Consider the following 22,895-nt stretch of genomic DNA (forward strand, 5'->3'; position numbering starts at 1 on the left):
ATAAACAGTATGCCGACCAATACAATCACAAATGTAGTATACAATGAAGGTTTTACTTATTTCCAACATATTTGCGTAATCTTAGTTATGTAATTTATGTTATTTTAATGTAAATTGTAACTTTATTAACATTATATGATCATTTTTGTTGATTGTATTTCACTTAATGGTTAAATTTTAAAATTTTCATCAATTAACTGTGTAATACACATGCCTCAAACTAGTATGTTATATACATATAATTTTGTTCAAAATAAAAGTTTACAAAATGACTGACTGGTGCGGTAGAAATAGTGCTACTCCATGAAACCATAGGTCACAGATTCAATTATTTTTATGATTGACCTTTTTTTCTTTTTTCTTTTTTTAAAATAACACTTTTCTTTATTTTTTATATGACCCATTTTAGTAACTTATTATTTTATTTAATTTGGTTGTTTTTGTATGTCAAATTAGTTTACGTAACTATAAAAATTATTAGTTTCACTTCAATCAAGATGAACAAAAACTTCTTAGCCATAACAAACAATAGGTGTAACTTATAGACTTTAAGCAGAATACGTCTAGATAGTACGTAAAAATTGCTTTATAGTTCCTAACACTATTAAATTTACGATAATTATATTGATTCTATTTCACCAAATAGCAAGTACACAATTTCTCATACTTGAAAACAAAACAATGAACATTTCATCGGATAACACATAAGTCTTATTTAATATAACCTAAGGTAAACTAATTGTCTTCGTCCTTAGCACATCATTGGATTTAATCTGCAACATGTAGAGAATAATATGTTTTTATCAACATGTATGTTGGTTACCCCAAAGAGGACCCCTCTGTCCCTTTTCTGCCCGCGCCGCTTCGAGCTCTTTCTTCAGGCGCGCAACCTCACTCTCTAATAAAGATTTGTCAGTAATAGCCTGCACAAGAGTTTGATCACGCGCCTCTGCTTCTAACTCCAAATCACGCGCTCGCCGCGCGTACCTGGCTGCATCCGCCTCTGCCGCCTGCAGTTTCTCCCGCGCAGCCTGCAGCTCATGCCCGCACTTCACAAATAGGAATGGCAACGGGGCGGGTTTGGGGCGGGTTTTGCTTAACCCGAACCCGAACCCGAAACCAAAAACCATCCCCGTACCCGCCCCATTACCCGTCGGGTTTAATTCGGGGATTCCCCGTTTGGTTTTTTGTACCCCCCCGACCCGCCCCGTCCCCGAACCCGAAAACCCGAAACCGATCCGACCCGACCCGAAATTGACTATTCTGGGTAATTCATAAATCATAATTTCATATCAACTGAGTTAAATCAGATACTTATAAACGAATTCCTTCTCAGATCTCAACAACTTAAACCCTAAATCCATTAAAACACTCCAAAGTCCAAACTGAATCGGTAAACTTAATTAAGATGAGGAAGCATGAATAAACCCTAACCTTGGAGTAGAAGAGGAGAAGTAATTATGCGATGACGATCCCGCACTGTTGATATCATTATTATTATTATTATTATTATTTATGGGTGATGGAGCGGCGGATGACGAAGGAGATGCAGTGAATCCAACCTTCTCCTTGAAGTCCTTAAGCAATGATACCCATTTCATTGTATTATTATTATTATTAACCTCTCATCCAACCACAGCCGTAAAATCAGATCCGTCAACTGATTTTCAATAGGAAGTCAGCTGCTGATCAGACGGAGTCAACGAGTTAGGGTTTCGATTTGAACAAAGAAGAAGAAGAAGAATGCTGGTGGAGGTTTTTAATATATATATATATATATATATATATATATATATATATATATATATATATTTATATTTATATTTATATATTATATCGGGGCGGGTCGGGGCGGGGGTACCCGAACCCGAACCCGAACCCGAACCCGAAACAATCCCCGAAACAATCTCCGAAACCCGACCCGAAACCGAAAAAACAAAACCCGACCCGACCCGAAATAAGCCGGTTTTCGGGTTTCCCCGTCGGATTCGGGGATTTTTGCCATCCCTATTCACAAAGGCAGCGTTGGCACTTGCTCGGTTTTCGCTGAGTTCTGCTTGGAGTTTCTCAGCTCTCTCTCGAGCGTCAGAAAGATTCCAAGCAAAAACCTTAGCCTCTTGCTTGGCCTCCACAAGAGCATCACGCACTTTTATATAATCATTGCGAAGCTCTTGGGAGGCAGCAAAGAACGCAGACCCAGCAAAAAGATGGTCGTTGAGCAAGTCCACGCGGGCGCGGTCCTCCTGAAACCTCCTTTCAGCTGGAGGCACAGAGTGAGCCCAGAAGTCTTCACACACACCCATGGACTGAAATGAGCTATCCTCAGTAATATTCCATCTCGGGCGGTATATGTGATCGGCTTCCTGCAAACACAAAGCAACGTTTTAGTCATCTAAACACTAATATGGAAGTCCGCACAGCGGAGCAAAACGAACTTATACCTGCGGAGAGCAAGCAGAAAAGTCAGCGCCAGCCCCATGAGAAGGCTGCGCCACGAAATCTCGTGGCGCTACAGGGCTTGCGCGGCCGCCATCGGAGTCTTCAAAGTTGACCTCCTCATCATCCTCTGTAACAGGTCTTTTCTCCTGCGACTTGGAAAAATCAAAACCAGTCTCGCGAGGAGGGTTGCGCGCAGGAGGAGGTGAGGGAGGTCTCGACGCCGCTAGATCAGCGCGTAAAACAGTCTCCTGCTCCTTAGTAATCCCAATGAGAGGAGATTCAGTGCTTGTCGGAGCAGGAGCAGAACCAACGGCGCCGGCGCCGGCGCCAGCAGTGCCGCCAGCAGCTTGTGTGCCAGCTATAATTCCTATGAAAAAAAAAACCAACAAAGAGAAATGATTCATGACTTGATCTAAAAGAAAAAAGTCAGAAAATCAAAGCGCAATATATACCTTGGCGCACCGCCGTCCGCGAATTGAGCATCGCCATGAAGTCCATTTTCCCCCTTTTCGAGGGTAAAACAGGGGACTTCAAGGCAACCTTCGGCGCAGCCTCGGTACCTTGCTGCGCCTGAGGTTGAGCCACCAAAGTCGCCGGCTCTACAAACATTTGAGTGAGCAAAGATTCATTAATAACTCTATCGGAATCACTCTCATAAAACCACAAAATATAAACAGTATACCTGTTGGAGAAGAGGAAACAGCAGGCGCAGTGTCGCTTCCCTTGTCCGCCGCGCGAAGAGATGAGGTGGCGGCACCATACCTCGTGTGGACAGGAGGACTGCCCACACCTCGAGGCAAAGAAGACAAGGAAAACTTGGAGGTAAACCCCTTGGTTTTCTCAAGTCCCTTCGCTTGAGTAGGAGGATCCTGAGCAACAGGGGCATCATTTTTCTTCTGTTTTTTACTGGCCCCTGCGCCAGTTTTGCCTTTAGCTTTGCGCTTGAGTTGTGGCGCCTCAGCTTCTTCCTCCACCTCTTCTTCCGCGAGCTCCAGCTCATAGTTCTCGAGCGCATCTACAATACGTGCAACAGAAATGTTAACCAAATTCGGTATTATAAAGGCATAAGCATAAGTACAAAGGCTTACCAGGCGCATCGCTGTCAAAGCAAAATCCCAAATCAACAGGGATGAACATATCATCGAAGCGATCGGGGAAAGCAACTTCCCCAGCGCCCAGCGCGACAGAGCCACCCTCCATATGCTCATCATAGGCGGCGTGGACGTATTCCTTGCTTACTGCATAATACAAGACAAATGATATCAGCAAAACGAATTATATTCGCGCAGAAATAATGCAATGAGCTAATAACTCACCTAAGCCATCAACCTGAAGGACAGGCCCAGTCGCGCTGTCGGTCCACCTCTTGCTCATACCAACCCCCACCAGCGTCTCCTCGCAAATATTCTTGGCGGGGGATGGTTCAGCAGTCAACTTATTAACCCATGCGCCAGTTGGGTTTTTAAGAACATTTTCATCTGCGGGCGCAGAAGTGATCGCGCGCATGGTCATGCGGATGGGAATCACACCAGCCTTAATATAAAAAAATTTCTCAGACCAGTCATGAAGGCTTTTGAAGGAAACAGTGCAGCACTTAACCTTCTGACTGCGAGGAATGAATGAGAACCAAGAATCTTGGATTTTTGGCTTGTAAAAATATTGAAAGCGCCGAGGGGTGGGCTCCTCGCGCTGAGCTTTGCACATGAACTCAAAATGAGTCATGCGCACAAGTCCACAAGGATGGACTTGGGATATGTGAATCCCATGAAACTGAAGCAGCGCACCCATAAACCTTGTCATCGGGAGACGAAGGTTACAGTGAGTGAAAAAGTGGCAGTTTAAGGAGATATAGCCGGTGGGCGGATCTGCCGCCGTTTGCCCGGCCGCCGGGAGCAGACAGCCGTACTCAGGGAGAAAACCCTGAGAGGCGATGAGATTGTCGAAATCAAACTGTTTCAGTTTGCAGGGAATCTCATCCCACCTCTTCACTGTCTTGCTCTTCCCCACCTCCTCCGACGAGGCCTCGGCAGCCCGTTTTCCCTTGCCGGTCTTCTTCAAAGTGGACATGACTAATGATTTTACACGGCGTTTGCTGGGGGAAATTGTGGTGTCTGGGTTATCAAACATACAACTGTGAATCAAACAGCGGTTACTTCAAGAACGGAAATCTGGAAGCAAAAGACAGGCTCTTACTCGGAATGAAAATGGAAGGAAAGAAAAAGCTCTGAAATAACAATGAAGATGAAGAATAACAACTCAAAAGGCTTGCTTTTATAGGCCCAGGAGAGAGAGAAACAGGTACTGATCAGAGTTCACGCGCCCCCACTCGCAGGTGCAGGCCAACACGAGCGCGACACGTGTTCCTGACACTGTGTGAGAAGACATGAAAGGCAACTGTAGCACCTCGAGCACACGAAAAGTCTGACACATGTCTCCATCTCTGACGCATGTCAGCACCAACCAACCACGTACATGGACGATTCATTTAAACTAAAATGATAGAATTTCGCGCAACGATGAGAAATAAAAAAGAAAAGACAAACCCTATTAAAAGAGCAAACTATTAAGTCTAATATCTATCTTACCTCGCTCGCGCGAGACAGGACACACATTAGACTGGGGGGGGGGGGCTTGAAGAGGTATGCACCCGCCTTAACATCGAGCGGGGCGGGTCAACCCACAAGATATAGACAAGAGGCTTGAAATCAAGATGTCATGAAGGCACAAAGCCAAAACCTATGCGCATGGCGCATATCACATATGCTCACGCATATCACATATGCTCACGCATCACATATGCTCACGCGTATCACATGCTCACGCACCATATATGCTCACGCATATCACATCTGCGCGTGGCGCATCTGCGCGTGGCGCATATCACATATGCTCACGCATCATATATGCTCACGCATATCACATCTGCGCGTGGCGCATATCACATATGCTCACGCATATTACATATGCTTGCGCATAAAACATCTGCGCATGAAACATCTGCGCGTGAGAATAAAGAGAAGACCTCGCGCATCCTCAGGATAGGCGCATATCACACATGCACATAATCAACCTCGTCCTTATCCAAATCAGGATAAGGACAACCCTGATTGTGCTCATCAGACAACCTTCCAGAAGGTATCCTTTAAGGAATAAAGAATATGCTGATGTTGACAGCTGCCAATGAAAGGTGGACAACTCAGCAAAACCCATGTGCTACCACGTGATTGCACATGGGTCAGGTGAAATACCTTGGTCAGAGAATAATCAATGAAAAAGCACCAGGTGTCCTAAGGACACGTGGCGCGAAGCAATAGGAGGAGGCCAAAAAGGGCCCTAATGGGATCTGAGCCCAATCATTGGAAACCCTAACACTATAAATACCACACCACCTCCACAAGGGGAGGTAAGCAAGAAAATACACTCTAAATCCTTACTCACTCTCAGATTATTATTATTATTCTCCTACAATCTCTTATTCTCACACCGGAGGGTTACCCCAAAGAGGACCCCTCTGTCCCTTTCTGAGGGATAAGTTCACGGTGCTGCTCATTTTGTAGGTGGAAGAATTCATACTCCGGAGAACCATCGGTGATATAGCATACTCATACCCGAGGAAAGTTGATCGTCTACTTGTGAGCCGATCTACGTTTCTTCAGTATGCATATAATATAAAAATGTTGACGATTCACCTGTCACGAATGCAATAAATATACTAACACAAAGTAAATGGAATGCAATAAAAAATAGTTCCCCAACCTAGGGTAATGATAATGATACAACAATTCTTTACAACTGAATCTGAAGGATAAGTTGCGCATGTGTGTCCCGTCGGACCCTCCCGCTTTTATGTTTGACGTACCAACCATAAAACAATAAACACATTGCACATTATACACGCATAGTCATCATAAACAATATGAAAGAAATATTATTAACATGCATGGCATAATTACGAATCGATTTGTAAACAATGAACATGAAATAACGAGAATACATGGTAACGTGCTACACCCCAAAAATGTTAAAACAATGAAAAATGGGTTACGAAACTCAGTTGATAAAGCTAAGTGAACAAAAGATGAAGTTAAGTGCTTAAGTGAGCTGAACCAACGAGTTCGGTTCGATGAGTGGTCCTAGAAAATATTTCTAGGTTCAATACAAAATTCAAGAAAATAGACGAAATATTTAAAAGATTGGGTTCATAGTTTAGTGTCTTAAACCTTTGAAAACAAAAATATATATTTACTCTATGATTGTATTTTTTTAGAGTTTCTGTCGTAAAACTTATAAGTTGGTTAATATTAATTATTTATAAAGATTTAAAGTTATAATATCTTTTACTCATGTTATCAAGTATTGAGTTTTTCTTGTTAAGTATTATTTTTTAGGAATCTAACGTTTCTATGGCATTGATTTACTTGATTACAAATGGTTAAATGGAGTAATTGGTTTTTGATAAAATTACTAAAGGATCCAAAGCAGTGCATTTTGTAGTTTTAAGTTTTAACTTCACAATTTTCAAACCATGAGTTAAGAGAAAAGAATCATTTTGTGGACCCCTCTTTTCATTATGTATGTTTTAAGGTTTTTTATTTTGTAAACTTAATGTCGTGTACGCTGTTTATTTATTTTGTATGTATATATATTTATATAAGGTGTTACTCTGTTGTATGTCTTTATCATTATGCATTATGTTCCAAGGTGAAATAGTTTTACAATTTGGTTTAATTTGTTTTTAATTAAAGTTCATAATAGAAAACTTGTTGATTTATTAATTTTTTAATGACCGAAAACAGGTAAAACCCCTAAAATATTCTCCGAAGTATTTGATGTCATAAGACCTTACATAGAGGTGCTTCACCCATAGGGATGACAGTGTGTTGGGTTCAAGGCATCCCATGTCACACCCCGATCAGTGTCGGGACTTAACGAATTGATCGGGCAGTAGCTCAAAAGACACTAATTAAAACGACAATAATTATTTATTCATTAATATTAAAACAAGTACACAATTTCAATAATCGAAACAAATACATTATACTTTTATATTTTGAATAAATATCCTAAGGTCAACGTTGATTCTGTAGCATGTATAAAAATAATGTTTGTTAACATGAATATTGATGAAAATACATAAGTTTAAGTTGATATATATGCATATATATAAAATCACAAATAATATGTCAATGATGAGCATTACAATTCTTATGAAGATGTAAACAATTAAATAGATGTGTACTCATTCCTATTGATACAAAATCAACGTACTTGGTTAAATGTATGATCATACTAAATGAAAATAGACGACGATGAGATACCAAACCATCAAACAATAAAATAAACATTTAAGCACATAGAGCATGCAATAATCACATATAAACAAAAAATAAATCGTGTTTTGAATAGACGTGGTAATAAAACTCGAATAGTACATACGATATACATGCTACCCCCAAAATATATAAAGGATGAAAAAGATGGTATACAAACTCATCTTGAATTTGGTGGGTTGAAAGATTAAGATTTTGGTTAAGCATTTGAATGTCCTAACGTGTAAGCCCTAAATAAAAGTAATAAGGCTAGTTTTAGTTTGTGTTTGATGAATAATTAACTAAGGATTATAATGTTATGATGATATGATAACTTGTACTTGAAAAAGGAAAAGAAAAATGAAAAGAGAATTGGACAGCTTGCTGTCCAAGAATAGATAAATTATAAAAAAATATGAAACAATTCCAAAAAATTATAAAAAACTCCAATAAACTAAGTCAATGTTTTAGGAACAACTTTCATTTAGAAAGTTTGGTTAGATTCGGACCCGAGATTGGCTAAAACAACCATTCTTCTAAAAAGGTACAGATTTGCGCACTGATTTTAAAATAAAGATTGTGAAGCCATATGAAAGAACAAAAATACAAATAAATAATTGTTAGAATGGAAACTCAATAAAGTTAATGATAGGTGCATCTTTCCAGTTTGTTATGACCAAGTTATTGCTCAAACTTTGTTGAACAATTCTGCTATCAAATCTGTAACATTGTAAATAACAATATTGTTAATGCTTTGTAATGGATTTTGATAACAAAAAATTACGAACTACTTGTGATATGATAAATACAATATATTTGGTCATGTATAATCAAAATCCTTATGGTTCATGAATTAAAATAAATTAAACAAAACAAAAACTTAAAAAATGTAAGAACTTGTGAAGGTGTGACTACTGAAGATCATCATCCAACCTTTAGTTTTTTGTCTCCTCCACAACACACACCATAGTGTACGGATTATGTGGGATCCTTGACATGATTATGTGATGGTTTTGGAACCATTATAAACAAAAATAAACATAAGAGAGAATAAAGAAAATATGATGAAAATAAAGAACATAAATTAAAACCTTACTTGGAGGAATGTTTTAGGGAGAGAAGAAGAGATAAATGAGCAAAGGAAATAAGATGAAAATGAAGGGTATTTATAGTTGTGATTAGAAGGGGGTTAAGTATGTGAGTTTTGGAGTGAAAGTTGTGTTTGATATATGCTAGAAAGATGTTTTTCTATTAATAAAAGAGGTCAAGTAAAATACTTAGTGTTAGTGCATGATTTGTTGTTCGCAGCTAATCGAATAGGCTAGGGGTAGTTTAGTCTTTATATTTAATGTAATATGGCTCATTCTCTAAGCATGCACGTTTAGCGAATGAGGTCCATTCGTTATAGACTAGACTCATTCGTTAGCCTAAGAGCACATACGCGAAGGATGTAGCGTATGCGGTTCATTCGTTAAGTTAGTGAGCTCATTCGTTACTACAGTATAACGAATGAAAGCTCATTCATTAAAGTAATGCCCATTCATTAAGGGTGTTTAGCGAATTGAGGCCATTTGTTATGGGAGCCTCATTCATTAGGTATGTCTAATGAGTGAGAGGTCTCATTCGTTAGATGTATTTAACGAATGAGAGCTGCCTATATATAGGCCTTCCATAGCTAATGTAAGTAGAGATCCGAGTTTATTTATCCCCTAATGTGATGCTACCATGTCGGATCCTCTCTAGGCCTAATGTATTCATCCTTAACGCGCCCATAAAGTATCGATCGACCTTTAAACGTATATTGTCTCGTTTACGAATTGACGTATCCAATTGCGACCAGATCTCGGGCTCGTTATAACGTATTATGGCGTATTCTCACTTAGGATAAAAATTAATTTAAGATAACCATAATTATTTATGTTACATGTTAAACTATTTATTAAACATGCCAGGTTCAATGTGTCAAATTAATGATTACACATGTAAACAATGAAATGAATATATATTTAAATATTTGCTCATATGAAAATAATGCTAATAATTTGAAACGAATCATTCATGGTTTAGTGATAATAATAATAATAATATATGAATGAGAACTTTATTAAATTTGATAATGTAATTATGCCGAACAAGTTTTCGCATAAAGCTTAGAAATTGACAATTTTAACCTCTAGACTTTGATTAAAGTATAAAATACGTAAAATAAGATTAACAATCAAGTTAAGAAATTAAAAGACGATCCAAAAATTTAAACAAGTTGAGTTTCGCGTTTGAAAAATTAACGACTGTTCATCTCAGTCCCATATCCGTTTGTAAAACGTGCCACATCCCCGGCCCATTACCTGTCTGGTATTTGTCGAGTATCGGTCATAACTATCCGGTGTACCGTGAAATTGTCAGAAAAAATACCCATTAGTATTTTCAAGTAATTTTTTTTACCATTATAACTCATTTATACATTTTATTCGTATAGCAACTATTACAATTTAAAATATGATTCATTACATACATATAACTGTGACAATAAATAAATAATATAATTATATTTATACTTCACAACATATAAAATATAAATAATATAATAACTACATATTCCATACAAAATAACTTTTATATATGAACCCATTGAAATGAAGTATTAATATGCAAGGGTTAACTTTTATATATGAACCCATTGAAATGAAGCATTAATATGCAAGGGTTAAGAAGAAATAAAAATTTAGTTTAAAAGGTTTTTGGGTATATGATTCGGGTAAAGATGTATGTGGTTTCTGATAATCAAGTCAGGTATCATCTATTCTCATACAAGCGAAAAATTTTAAATCTAATCTCATACCTATCCTATACGTCGTTATTTGGCTTTTTGATCATCCCTATTCATCCAGACTCAAACCCATGAATATATCACACAAGTGGAATTCGAAATTTTGAATCCACGAAGTCGAACACAAAAAAAACCTTTGACAACATAATGTAAGATAAAGACTCTGAACAACCACAACGGGAATAACAAAAATTATTGAATGTTACATACTGTTTTAATTATTATTAGGCGAATTGGAAACAAATAATCCCAACTTTTGTGTATTGACCGATAATAATCCCAACTTTAAAAATCACTACCAGCGCTCCCAACTTTCAACTATTTTTGTCTCAATGTCCTCCGTTAAAAAACACTTAACGCCGTTACGTTTTTTCCCGAGTTTCAAACCGATGTTTTAGGGCTTTTGATCGAAAGAACGATACGATTCGACTGATGTAAAACTTATATCGAAACGATGATTCAGATGACTTGATTTTTGTTAATTGGAAATTCAAACACCCGAATTGAAACATTGTTTCGTCGCTTGGATCACCGTTTCGAGATAAGTTTTGCATCAGTCGACTCATGTCGTTCTTTCAATCAAAAGCCCTAAAACATCGTTTTGAAACTCGGGAAAAAACGTAACGGCGTTAAGTGTTTTTTAACAGAGGACTATTGAGACAAAAATAGTTGAAAGTTGGGACCGTTGGTAGTGATTTTTAAAGTTAGGATTATTATCAGCCAATACACAAAAGTTGAGATTATTTATTTCCAATTTTCCTTATTATTATTACGTTTTTACGTATCAAACTAAATATTATGTTTTCAAGAAAATCACAATTCAAAAGATATTTAATAAAGTATCATCTATTTTTAATGCTTTGACCATAAAAAGAGTTGAAGCATTTAATATCTTGACTAAAATAGCTCCAAAATATGTAAAAAGGAGCAAACTCTTAACAAAATTGATTTGCCATTAATTATCAATTAGTCAAATTGAAGTTATCTTGTTAGATGACTAGATGAGAAATGAGAGTCTATCAAATGAGATTTTTCTTGATCTAGTAAAATAGTTTGTATTGAAGTTTTCTAATAACACTCTTTTACTAAATATTTAACAACACTTTAAAAAGCAATAACAATACTAGGATGAGACGAGTAACCATGGTTCTTTTATCCAACCAGACCAAAATAACAAATCTAACAAAGTTATCATCATTTTTGGTCAGAGTAACAATCCTTTCCCACCAACTTGTATGCCTATTAACTTTTGTATATATTGTCTATTTTTTTTTAATTCCCAACGAATTTTTTAAGCGGGTTAGTGACTAAATTCACCCATCATGATATACTCAATTTTCGATCCGATGAAAACCCTCATCTAAGGCCAACGCTAATGAACACTCGTACGAATGCACGAAAGTGCAGTGAGATAAACTCGTTCAGTTCAAGGATCCAACTAGCGAACGCCACATACTCGCATACTCTCCCATCATCACCTGAGGCTGCCGAAACTAAATGATGGAGGGAAGAAATCAAACCCGGGTTACATAGAACACCAAATCTCTCCCTTATCTCTCCACCACAAACTCATTGGCAAACGGGGTTGTATACCTTGTCTAATATCCTGCCAGTCTTTCTTTTTTTAAACGACGAATTTCTTTTAATCCATATCTTCTTTTGTACTTAAACTCCAAATCCCCTTCTCGTAAACCTACGTGTTTAAGGATTTGCCTTTAGCAATGTACCAAAAGTCTAACATCCCATTATTCTCTTTATTCTAATCTTCCTCCCCAGACTGATATTATGGTGTCAGTATAGATCAAAATAATAATAATAATAAGGGAAAATATCATAAAAAACCAACCAACTTTCTTAGTTTGCTCACAAAAGTCCTTCTACTTATTTTTGCATGTTAAAGTCCCTATACTTGGTATTCTTGAACATAAATGTGAAGTTATCTGTGATAACAGGTTAATGACCCACAACTCATTTATTATATAACAAATAAAAAACTAACAATGTTCAATTATGTCTTCTTCTTCTACCTCCGGCATCTACATCACCATGAAACCACCGTCCACCGTCACCGTCATACTGCTCGTCGATGCCGACTACGTCAAGCATTTCGATCGAATCACCGACCACTGTCACCATCATACTGCCCGTCACCGTCAACGTCTCTTCCGATTCCAGATATCCGCTCTCCATCACCGGTTTCCTAATAACGATTCCCTGATCTCCTTCAAGCATTTCGTCGAGCACCTCCAGTGCATCATCAAAAACCAAGTTTATGAACACAATCGTCGGAATTGTAGCCGGCATCGCCGTGGAAAAGATATTGATTTGACGTAGCCGGCATCGACGGGCAGTATGACGGTGACGGTGGTTTCACGGTGATGCAGATGCCGGTGGTAGAAGAAGAAGACATAATTGAACATTGTTATTTTTTTATTTGTTATATAATAAATAAGTTGCGGGTCATTAACCTGTTATCACAAGTAACTTCACATTTATGTTCAAAAATACCAAATATAGGGACTTTAACGTACAAAAATAAGTAAAAGGAATTTTCTGAGCAAACTAATAAAGTTGGTTAATTTTTTATGGTATTTTCCTTAATAATGATAATAATAATAATTAACGGGACGTATAAAATTTGTCCAGTAGTTCACTACTCCGGTGGGATGACTCCCCAAATCCTCAAATTCAAATAATATAATAATAATATAATAATAATAAACTTTCTATACCAAATTTTAGTTTTAATATTTAATACAAAGATCACCATCCTTATTTACACCCTTCAAACCATCCATCTCCTCTCCAACATTTAACTCTCTCATTTCCTCTTACAAGTGTAGATTAATAACATATGGCTTGTCCGAACCCCACGACGTCGTTGGCGTTGTTCGTACTAACAATCGGTGCTGGTTTGAACGTTGTTTGGGCTGCTACAAGTCACACAAACGCCTATGCAACCATGATGTATATGGGGACACCAAGGGACTACGAGTTTTACGTTGCGATAAGAGTCATGTTAAGGTCTCTTGCTAAGCTTCGAGTCGACGCGGATTTGGTCGTCATTGCGTCTACCGATGTCCCGACTCGTTGGATACATACCATGTACGTTTATTTGTCTTCTTTGCTACGGTACGCTGGCATATACGGCGTAGGTTAGTGGCTTGTCTAACTTTCTATGAAAGACATATATTTTCTTAAAATAAATGCTTGGCATTGAATCTACGATATGATTATAATAAAATGTATGCGGGTTTTTAATATTTTGTCATGAGCTAGAATATAGATGATGCTTATGCAGTAGTTGGTCATATATAAGGTCTTAATAAATTATTAAAAGTTTTATGTTGTATACTTGTATGTACTGCTGTATTGTATATTGTTAGTAAAATAATAAAATTTCGGAGATGGGTTTTAGCGTAATTAAAACTCTCTATTTGTTGGTTAGACCAGTCTCTATGGACAGCGAAATGAAGCCAGAGCTTTAGACCTTTACTTTCTAAAGCCTCCAATTTCCGAAACAAAATTAATAATTATACACTTGTAATTTGGGATTTGGATTAATATGTGTGATTTGAGCAACAGTTAAACTGAATTAGGTCTGGTAAGGTTTTAGGAACTTTATTACTTATGTAGGGGAAAGTTGACATACAAATTAAATTAATGTGATAACTGTAAGAATCAAGTAGTGTAATTATGTAATTACATCGTAGTGTAATTACACTAAGCTGTAGTTGCACTACACTATAATTACACTATGTTGTATATATAATTACACTACTTGATTTTCACAGTTAGCAAAAAAAAAAAAAAAAAAAAAAAAAAGAAAAAAATTGTTGATAACATCTTGATTTATTTGAAGTGAAAGCAAGATAACTTTTTTTCCAACAAGATCTCGTTTTTAAGTCATCGTTTTAGGCTACCAAAGAGGTTGAGCCGGCCTTGTTTGTTGGGATATAGATAACGGTTCTCTCATCACACTTCTGTGAGTGGGACTATACCGGGTACATTTAGTTTAGGTGAGTCCAGGGCCGACCTTGGGGAGGGGCGGGGAGGGCGGTTGATCTAGGCAACCCAATTTATAATCCAAGTACTCAATTCATTTAAGCATATTTTTAAAAAGTATTGCACAACCCAGACAAGCAATAACCGATTACCCAATTTCAACTCATTAAAAAGCTTAACTGTTTAAACACAATAAAATGTACACCCCTTTGATTTATTTTTGAAATTTTATTAATTAAGGCTACATATTTTTACCCGTCTTAGGAATTTTTAACAATTCTCGAAAAAGGCCCTAGGTGAGTCTTATTAGCTGTGAGTGGGACTATACCGGTACATTTAGTTTAGTTTAGGTGAGTTTTATTAATTAGCTTGAAATGAGATAATATAACATGTCATATTTTGGGTCTTAATGGGTCATAACAATATGATGCTAATACTAACAAATTCTTAACAAATATTAAAAAACCTAACTAATAATAATTCTCTAACAGGGAAGAAGAAGATGGTGCAAAGGTGGTGCAAGTTGAGAATCTAAACAACCCATACATAAGTGATACTAGTCATGACAGATTCAAATTAACGCTAAACAAGTTGTACGTGTGGAGCTTAGTCGAATACGAAAGGGTCATCATGCTTGATGCTGATAATCTTTTTCTAAAAAATACTGATGAACTATTTAAATGCGGTCAGTTTTGTGCGGTATTCATTAACCCGTGCATATTCCATACAGGCCTCTTTGTGTTGCAGGTATGTATCATGTATAATATGTATATTCATCGAGTTTGTTTTAACTAATGGTCTATAGTTAAAAATTGATTGAACATTTGCAGCCATCGTCAAAGGTGTTTAAAAACATGTTACGCGATTTAGATAGGGGGCGCGATAATCCAGATGGAGCTGATCAAGGTTTTATTGGAGGGTACTTTCCTGATCTTCTTGATCAACCTATGTTCCATCCACCCACTAATGACACCAAACTTGATGGTACATATAGACTCCCTTTGGGTTACCAAATGGATGCTTCTTATTATTGTAAGTCATTCATATTTGTCTGTACATATATAGTACTAATCAATGTTTTCAGAACCGGACTGGTCCACTGGTCAGGCTAGATTTAAGGACCGGATGAGGTCTTATATAATATAGAATTTAAAACTATATATGTATTTTCTAATGCAAAACAAAAAATGGGAGTACTTTATATATTGGTGAATTTGCAATTTTAATAAAATATGAAGACCTAAGTGAATATGATAAGTTATCAGGAAAATGGGATTTTGAAGGAAAATATAGTGAATAATTCGGTCCGGTTGGTTTGGTTAACCGGTCATGAACACCGGTACTGACTATGCTTCTTATGAAACTAAAGAATATTCAAAATTGCTTTTGCTTGATTGTGTTGAAGATCTAAGATTAAGGTGGAGTGTACCATGTGGACCAAATAGTGTGATCACTTTTCCTGGTGCATCATGGTTAAAGCCATGGTATTGGTGGTCATGGCCTGTTTTACCGCTCGGCATCCAATGGCATCAACAACGACGAGAAACAATCGGGTATGTAATTCACAACAATGTAGCATTTATTACATTGTCCTATAATATTTTATATATATGCGTAACATAACAGGTACGACTCAGAGTTGCCTTCGGTACTGATCCAAGTTATAACTTACCTATGCATTATAGCAATAGCACGCTTGGCTCGCCCAAATCTAACAAAGCTATGCTATCGCGGTGCAGACAAGAACTTAACCATAATCCAAACAAGTCTTAAAGCTATAGCCATATTATCAATCATCATATCATATGTCTTCCCATTCATGCTAGTCCCTCACACGGTCCACCCGATTCTAGGGTGGACCGTGTACTTAGTAGGGTCATTTGCACTCTCATGTCTCACCGCAAATGTTTTTCTTCTCCCATTACTACCGGTTTTGACGCCTTGGTTGGGGACTATAGGAGTCCTTATAGTCATGGCTGGCCCGTGGTACACGGATGGTGTTGTGAGGGCGTTATCTGTTTTCGCATACGCGTTTTGTGCTTCCCCGGTTATATGGGTTTCGATGGGGAAAATTAGGTCATCTCTTCATATTTCACTTGAGAGGGAAGGTTTTTTGCCTAGCCGACTCAGCGAGTCAACTCAGTCTAATGGGTTTAATAAGTTATATTGACATCATACTCATATTCTGTATAAATTTAATGGATTGACAATTTTCTAGATGTTGTTTATATATGTAGAATTTTGACGAAATATTTTTTGAACACCAACACAAATGTTGTCTTATTGATCATTGATTGAATCTTAGGCAGCTATAGGCCTAAGAATGTTTGTATTCAGTTTTTGTCACCAACAAATCCTAAATTTTTGTGATAATATAGTTATATCTCATTCATAGCAAAATTACACGGATTCATGTTCATTCATTCGTTTAATTAAAGATTTTAAATTATTGTTAGCTTGTAGCAAATAATTAAAAAATAAAATGTCTGGTAATTTTTGGTTATAGTTGTAACTGATGTTATTTCATAAACTTACGAGCATGAACAAAAAATTGTGCTTATTTAATTAAACGAACGAACATGAATACATGTTCCGTTCGTTCGTTTACGTTTGTTTACATAATAACAGAAAATAATTAAATATTATTTGCTCGTTTTGTGTTCATTAAGTTTGTTCATTCATGTTTGATTGTGTCTATTTACGTTTGTTCGTTTATGTCTATTCAAATATGTTGATGTATGCTCGTAAACTGCTTAGATATTAAACGAACGAACATAAACAAACTCGAACATGCTCGTTTTTAAACGAATGAACGAGAACACAAATATTTATCCAATTAACTGTTCGCGTTCATGTTTGTTTAAAGTTAAATAAATGAACACAAATAATCCCTAGCTTGTTTGTGTTGGTTGGTTTGTTTAGAGGCCTCACTATGCTTGATTCAAAACTATATCAAACATTTGTTATTATGATTCAATACTTTAAAACATTTGGTTGATCAATCAGCGCTAAACAGTTAACTTTGGCGATCTATGGCTTAATTCGAAAGCATTATTGTCATCGCGTAAACTAAAACAACTTCAACTTTTCTTGTGGCAATGATTGGATTGTTTAGCCTCTCTTCTTCGATATGCTACCTCCAGCGCACTAATATCGAATTGCAGCCTTTTGCCTCAACGTTGGGCCGAAAACATGAAAAAAATATGTCAATGAACTTGAGTTCTGGTGTTGAAGAACAACAGTCATCTCAGGTCGTTCGCTTATGTGGTCTTTTATATATATATGTAACGTGCTTGCGATTTGCCCACTTAATTATCTAGGATCAATGATATCATTGATTCTTCCTTGTTTAATACAACCTTTAGCCCATTGTGCTAGCACCCTTCTGTCTCCATCGTCGCTCGCTCTTGTGAATTGCACGCAACCCGCATTGCCAGCGTTGCCATTTTTTATTTTGTATATTTTCTTTATTTTGATGTATGTATTTTTGGCATTTGTATATCATTTCTAAGAGTTGTTTTTTTTCCTACCAAACAAGATAAAGTAATAATTTGTTTCATTCTCATATATTAATCAAACAAAACAAATAAATGATAATAATTCATTTAATTCTCATGCCCATTTCATTCTTTCATTCACTTCATTCCACCCCCATTTCATTATCTCCTACTAAACACACCACAATTGACTTAAACATACAACTTCCACAGTTGACTTCAAACATGTAACTAAAGATTTATATTTGCTGTTTAATTAAATCTGTCTTTTTTCTAACTCTACAAAATATAATATTATCAACAATTAGCCGTAAAGAAAAATAAATAAAACTTATATTCTATATATAACAATTTGAATTATGTATTTATTCATAACTTTTTCATCAATTTACATTTTTAACCTGACCTTTAATAAAGTTATTATACCACTCCTTCATGTTAATAACTCTTATCTTTGAACACTTCACACTTCTAACTCCTCTATTTATTTAATCATTTTACGTTTATTTATTTATTATAATTAAATCTACCTTTAACTCTATGTGTGTCTCATTAATGACGTGACATTCTTATTTCCGTAATAAAAATCCACCTTTTATAAATACATCATCACTAGCACCTTATACGTCCTCGTCGCAAAACACGGGTTCTGTTATTAAACTTTAAGTACATCAATCAATAAATCCACAAAAGTTACTAAAAAGAATTAGCGATTGACCCTCTCTTCCATCCTAAACCAACTCCACTCCATTAACTCAAACCCTTGTTCTCAAATTCTCAATCAAAAAAACAATAATGGTAGTTAATGGTCGCCCGCTAAAAAAGATGAAACGTAGAGTAACCGCTGACTTTTTGACTTTTCTGGCCGGCGAAAGTCCGGCAACAAGACCGTTCAGGCTAACCGTACGTAGGTTTTTGCTTCGGCATGCATTGTTGCCGCCATTGTCGTCGTTGGTTCCGCATTTGATGGCGTGGCAGGTGTTATTTGATCGTGATGTATGTTTGGATGTGGTGGAAGAAAATGTGATGAGATCTAGATCGGTGTATTGTGATCAGTGCCGAGTTGTTGGTGAGTTCATTTGGCTCGACTGAGTTGACTCGGTTGTGAATTTTTTTTTTGGATTTATCTAAACGAGTTTAATTTATAGCTGGCTTGATAAAAAGTTAGGTAATTATTTAATAAGCATTAATTAGTAGTAGTAGTAATAATAATAATAATAATTTAACATTTGATTTGGATTTTAAAATGTGAAACTATGTGTGCATGAAATCGAAAAAAAAAACTGACATTTTAGGTTGGTGATTTTGTAAATCTGAACCGAATTTATTTATTTATAATTTTTTTTAAACAACGGCTTTACATCAACATAAAGGACTTTACATGTTGGTCCCTCAGACTTTGGTTTTTTCTTTGAAGTTTTGTCACCGAACTTTTACACGGTTACCTGTTGGCCTTTCAACTTTGGGCACAAAACTTTTAGCCTTTCAATTTGGCCACAAAAGTTTTACACTTTTAAAATAATAACTTTTAGTTTTCTTAATTTTGCAACACAACTTTAGATTTTAAACTTTGACCACAAAGCTTTTTTTCATAATGAACCAAACCAATATCGTCTGAGTCCCCTTTGCAATGCGCGGGTAGAAGAAATACATGCTTACTCTAATAAGTAATAATATCTAACAATCTAACATGATAAACTTATTTGATATTCATCTGCATGTATTTTGTTTATTTGAGTATTGTTAATTTTTCTTCTAATATATATATATATATATACACACACATTTTGTTTACACTTTATAATTAATCAATACACTTCACAATCCATATATGAAGGATGGAGTGGGAACCCAGTATGTGGAAAGAGGTACCATTTCATAATAAAGAGTGATGGCACTTCAATTAGTGGCTACAACAAGCCATGTGTTGGTTGTGGTGCTTTGGTCCATTTATCTTATTCAAGGTCTGATCCATAAAACACAAAGTTAAATGCCTTAACATGATATTATATATAACTTATAATGATATAAATGGTGTTAAAAGTTATGAACATTTGTAGGTGCAAGTCATGTAACCATGTCATGACAACAGAAGACATTGAGGGTTGGCTATACAACCAGTTGGATCACACCAGCCATTTGTTACATGGTGTGGTCCATATGAACGGTTATGGTCATATTCTCCGAGTCAATGGCCGCGAAGGCGGCTCGCGGTTCCTGTCCGGAAGCCATATTATGGACTTTTGGGACCGTCTTTGTAAAGCTCTTGGTGTTAGACAGGTGAGCGTTATGGACGTGTCAAAGAAATATGAATTTGAGTTTCGGTTACTTCACTCGGTTATTAAAGGTCACCCGTGGTATGGTGATTGGGGTTACGAGTTTGGTGGTGGAAGTTATGGTATTGGTTATGAAGCGTATAATAACGCTATCGAAAAGTTAGTGAATATGCCTTTATCTGTGCTTTCGGTTCAACCAGGTAAACTGATAACACATTTAAACGACTTGGTTTCGTTTTACAAGTCGCTTTCGAGTCAAGAACTTGTAACGAGTAGAGACCTTTTTCAATTGTTAACTACATTATTACATGATGCTAATAAAAACCGGACAATGGGGGGCGATTATTGGACCACCAAAAGGGTTAGGTTAAATGATTCGAGGGTCTTGTGTGTTTGGGACATGGGTGACATTGTTTGTGTCGAGGAAGCAATGTTTAGAGTGTTGAAAGCGGTTAGTGGGTCTGGTTGGGTTAGTTGGGGTTCGTTACGTGGGGCGGTTTGTAAAGTGGGCCGCCCCGAGCTTTTGAATTATTGTCTTAAAGAAATTAAAGGGAAACGAGCGAGTGATGGCTTGGTGGTTAACGCTCGGTCCAATCCAGCTTCGGGTGTTATTGAATACCGGCTTGAACCGGATATGAGCAATGCCAGTAGTAATAATAATGGCTCGGTTACAACTTGTCCGACTGAAGATATGTTAATGCGAGATTTAAAATGCTTATATGAAGCTTTACTTCATCCACAGTTTATGTTAAAGAGGGGCAAAATGGTAAATTCGGCTATGATGATTCTCGATTGCAAGCATTTCGTGAAGAATTACGATCCTGAAAGGTCGTTTTTAGAAGCGAACCCGGGTGCGTTAATATTGTCGTGTAAAGCCGAACTTGATGAACAGACTGAAGAGAATGTTATAAGCACGCCAGCCGAGTACATAATAGTTCATGATAATGCTACGGTTCGTGACGTTAAAGTTGAAGCATCGAAAGCGTTTCAAGAAGTTTACTTGGTTTGAAGACGATTTCAAGCGGAAGGGGTTGTTGGATATAGAGGTGTAGATGAGTCCACCCGAATCAAGGTACTGCTCGGGTCAAACACGGCAGTCAACGTGGTCGGGAAGTGTTTAGGGAAGAGCGGGTTGGGTCGGTTTAGAATGGAACGAGGCGAGGAAAGATGGACTTTAGATTGTAGTTGCGGGGCGAAAGATGATGATGGTGAGAGGATGTTGGCATGTGATGTATGCGGTGTGTGGCAACATACTCGATGTGCTGGCATTCGCGATTGTGACGTGGTGCCTGCAAGAAGAATTTAAAAATCTTTAGATTTGTGATATTAACCTCTTAGCCCGTCTCAGAGAATATGCATCGAATTTTGAGCTACAAGAAGAATGGATAAGAGTAATTTAAAGTTTAGATTTCTACACTTTCATGAAGAAACATTTGGCCGGAGGCGGGTGTGTTAGATAAAGATCTGGGCCAAATTGGGCTTGAGCAAAACGGATAACTTTACTGTGTTAAATATGATTACCAAAAATTTTATTATTTCTAACAGTTATCCATTTTCTGAATAAAATAATTTAGGAGGTTTCATCCACTTATAAATAAAGTTATATTAGCTCCTTTACAAGCAAACCTGCTGAGATAACAGTATTCTTTTGTGCGATGTTTAGCTAAAGAGATTTGTTTGATGTTTAGGTGAAGAAGATCAATAAAATGGGCCTTGCTCAATGCATTGGAAAAGTGAGTGGACTGAAGGTTGTACATAACTTATCACCTTAATGTGTTGTCAGTTGTCACTTTGTTACAATCTTACAATTTGGCTGCTATACTTCAAAATTTGTTACTAAATCACTATAACTTTTCAAATAGATTGTTTTGGGTAATTTTACTAGAAATATCTGAAATGACAAATTTATGAATGAAGTGAAAGTCGGTTACTTACAGTTTGTCCTGTAAGAGTTTAGAATGTTCCTATTAATAAGTATAAAAATTGGTTTATTTGTGTTATTATGCAGCAATGCATGGCATGAAGTATCAGGGTCTTCTTATGAATGAATGTGTCACTACTGATTTTTTTTTTAATCAAATCGAAGTTTTATATAATTTACTATAAAACGATTACAATAAAGTGGCAGGCAAACGGGCAACAAGCTGCGCCGCAACCCCCTTTTGAATAGCAAAGCCAATCCTGCTAAAAACGAAGCTTTGGGACCTAGAAGCTGAAGAGGTTCCGTGTACGACGCGCTGAACCCTACTCAAAAATTTCACAGCCTCTGGAGCCAGAAACCCAAATGTATCAAAGGCAAATGGTAGAAAGACATGTTGATTATCTAAACAAGCTTTCTCGTGTTTAACAACTTTGCCCGATTCAGCCTTCAACGCAGCCTGACCCACAACAAACCCACGGTCCCTGAGCCCAACAAGAGGAGACACTCCTGTAAGATCCACACAGGCGTGTTTCCCCCCTGCCCACCCGAACACAAGAATATCAGCTGGTCGTAAAGTAGACCTCCCTTCAATAGGATCCGTGAGAAAGTTAACAGGGGCCT

At 36.9% G+C, this 22,895-nt stretch overlaps 1 protein-coding gene and 1 pseudogene across 1 annotated transcript; both read left to right on the top strand.

Annotated features, from left to right (window-relative positions):
- Positions 1-13,332: 13,332 nt before the first annotated feature.
- On the top strand, positions 13,333-16,807 carry LOC143549538 (putative glucuronosyltransferase PGSIP8). Its single transcript, XM_077040428.1, has 5 exons — positions 13,333-13,680; positions 15,072-15,327; positions 15,411-15,612; positions 15,986-16,133; positions 16,207-16,807. The coding sequence occupies exons 1-5, from the start codon at positions 13,430-13,432 to the stop codon at positions 16,748-16,750; spliced, it is 1,401 nt and encodes a 466-aa protein (XP_076896543.1). The 5' UTR covers positions 13,333-13,429; the 3' UTR covers positions 16,751-16,807.
- Positions 16,808-18,872: 2,065 nt separating this feature from the next.
- On the top strand, positions 18,873-21,659 carry LOC143549554 (PHD finger protein At1g33420 pseudogene; annotated as a pseudogene).
- The last annotated feature ends 1,236 nt before the right edge of the window (positions 21,660-22,895 follow it).

This window comes from Bidens hawaiensis, unplaced genomic scaffold (assembly GCF_021521415.1).
Source record: "Bidens hawaiensis isolate Kalapana, Puna unplaced genomic scaffold, B.hawaiensis_p1.1 tig00015640_1, whole genome shotgun sequence".
NCBI classification, from domain to species: domain Eukaryota; kingdom Viridiplantae; phylum Streptophyta; class Magnoliopsida; order Asterales; family Asteraceae; genus Bidens; species Bidens hawaiensis.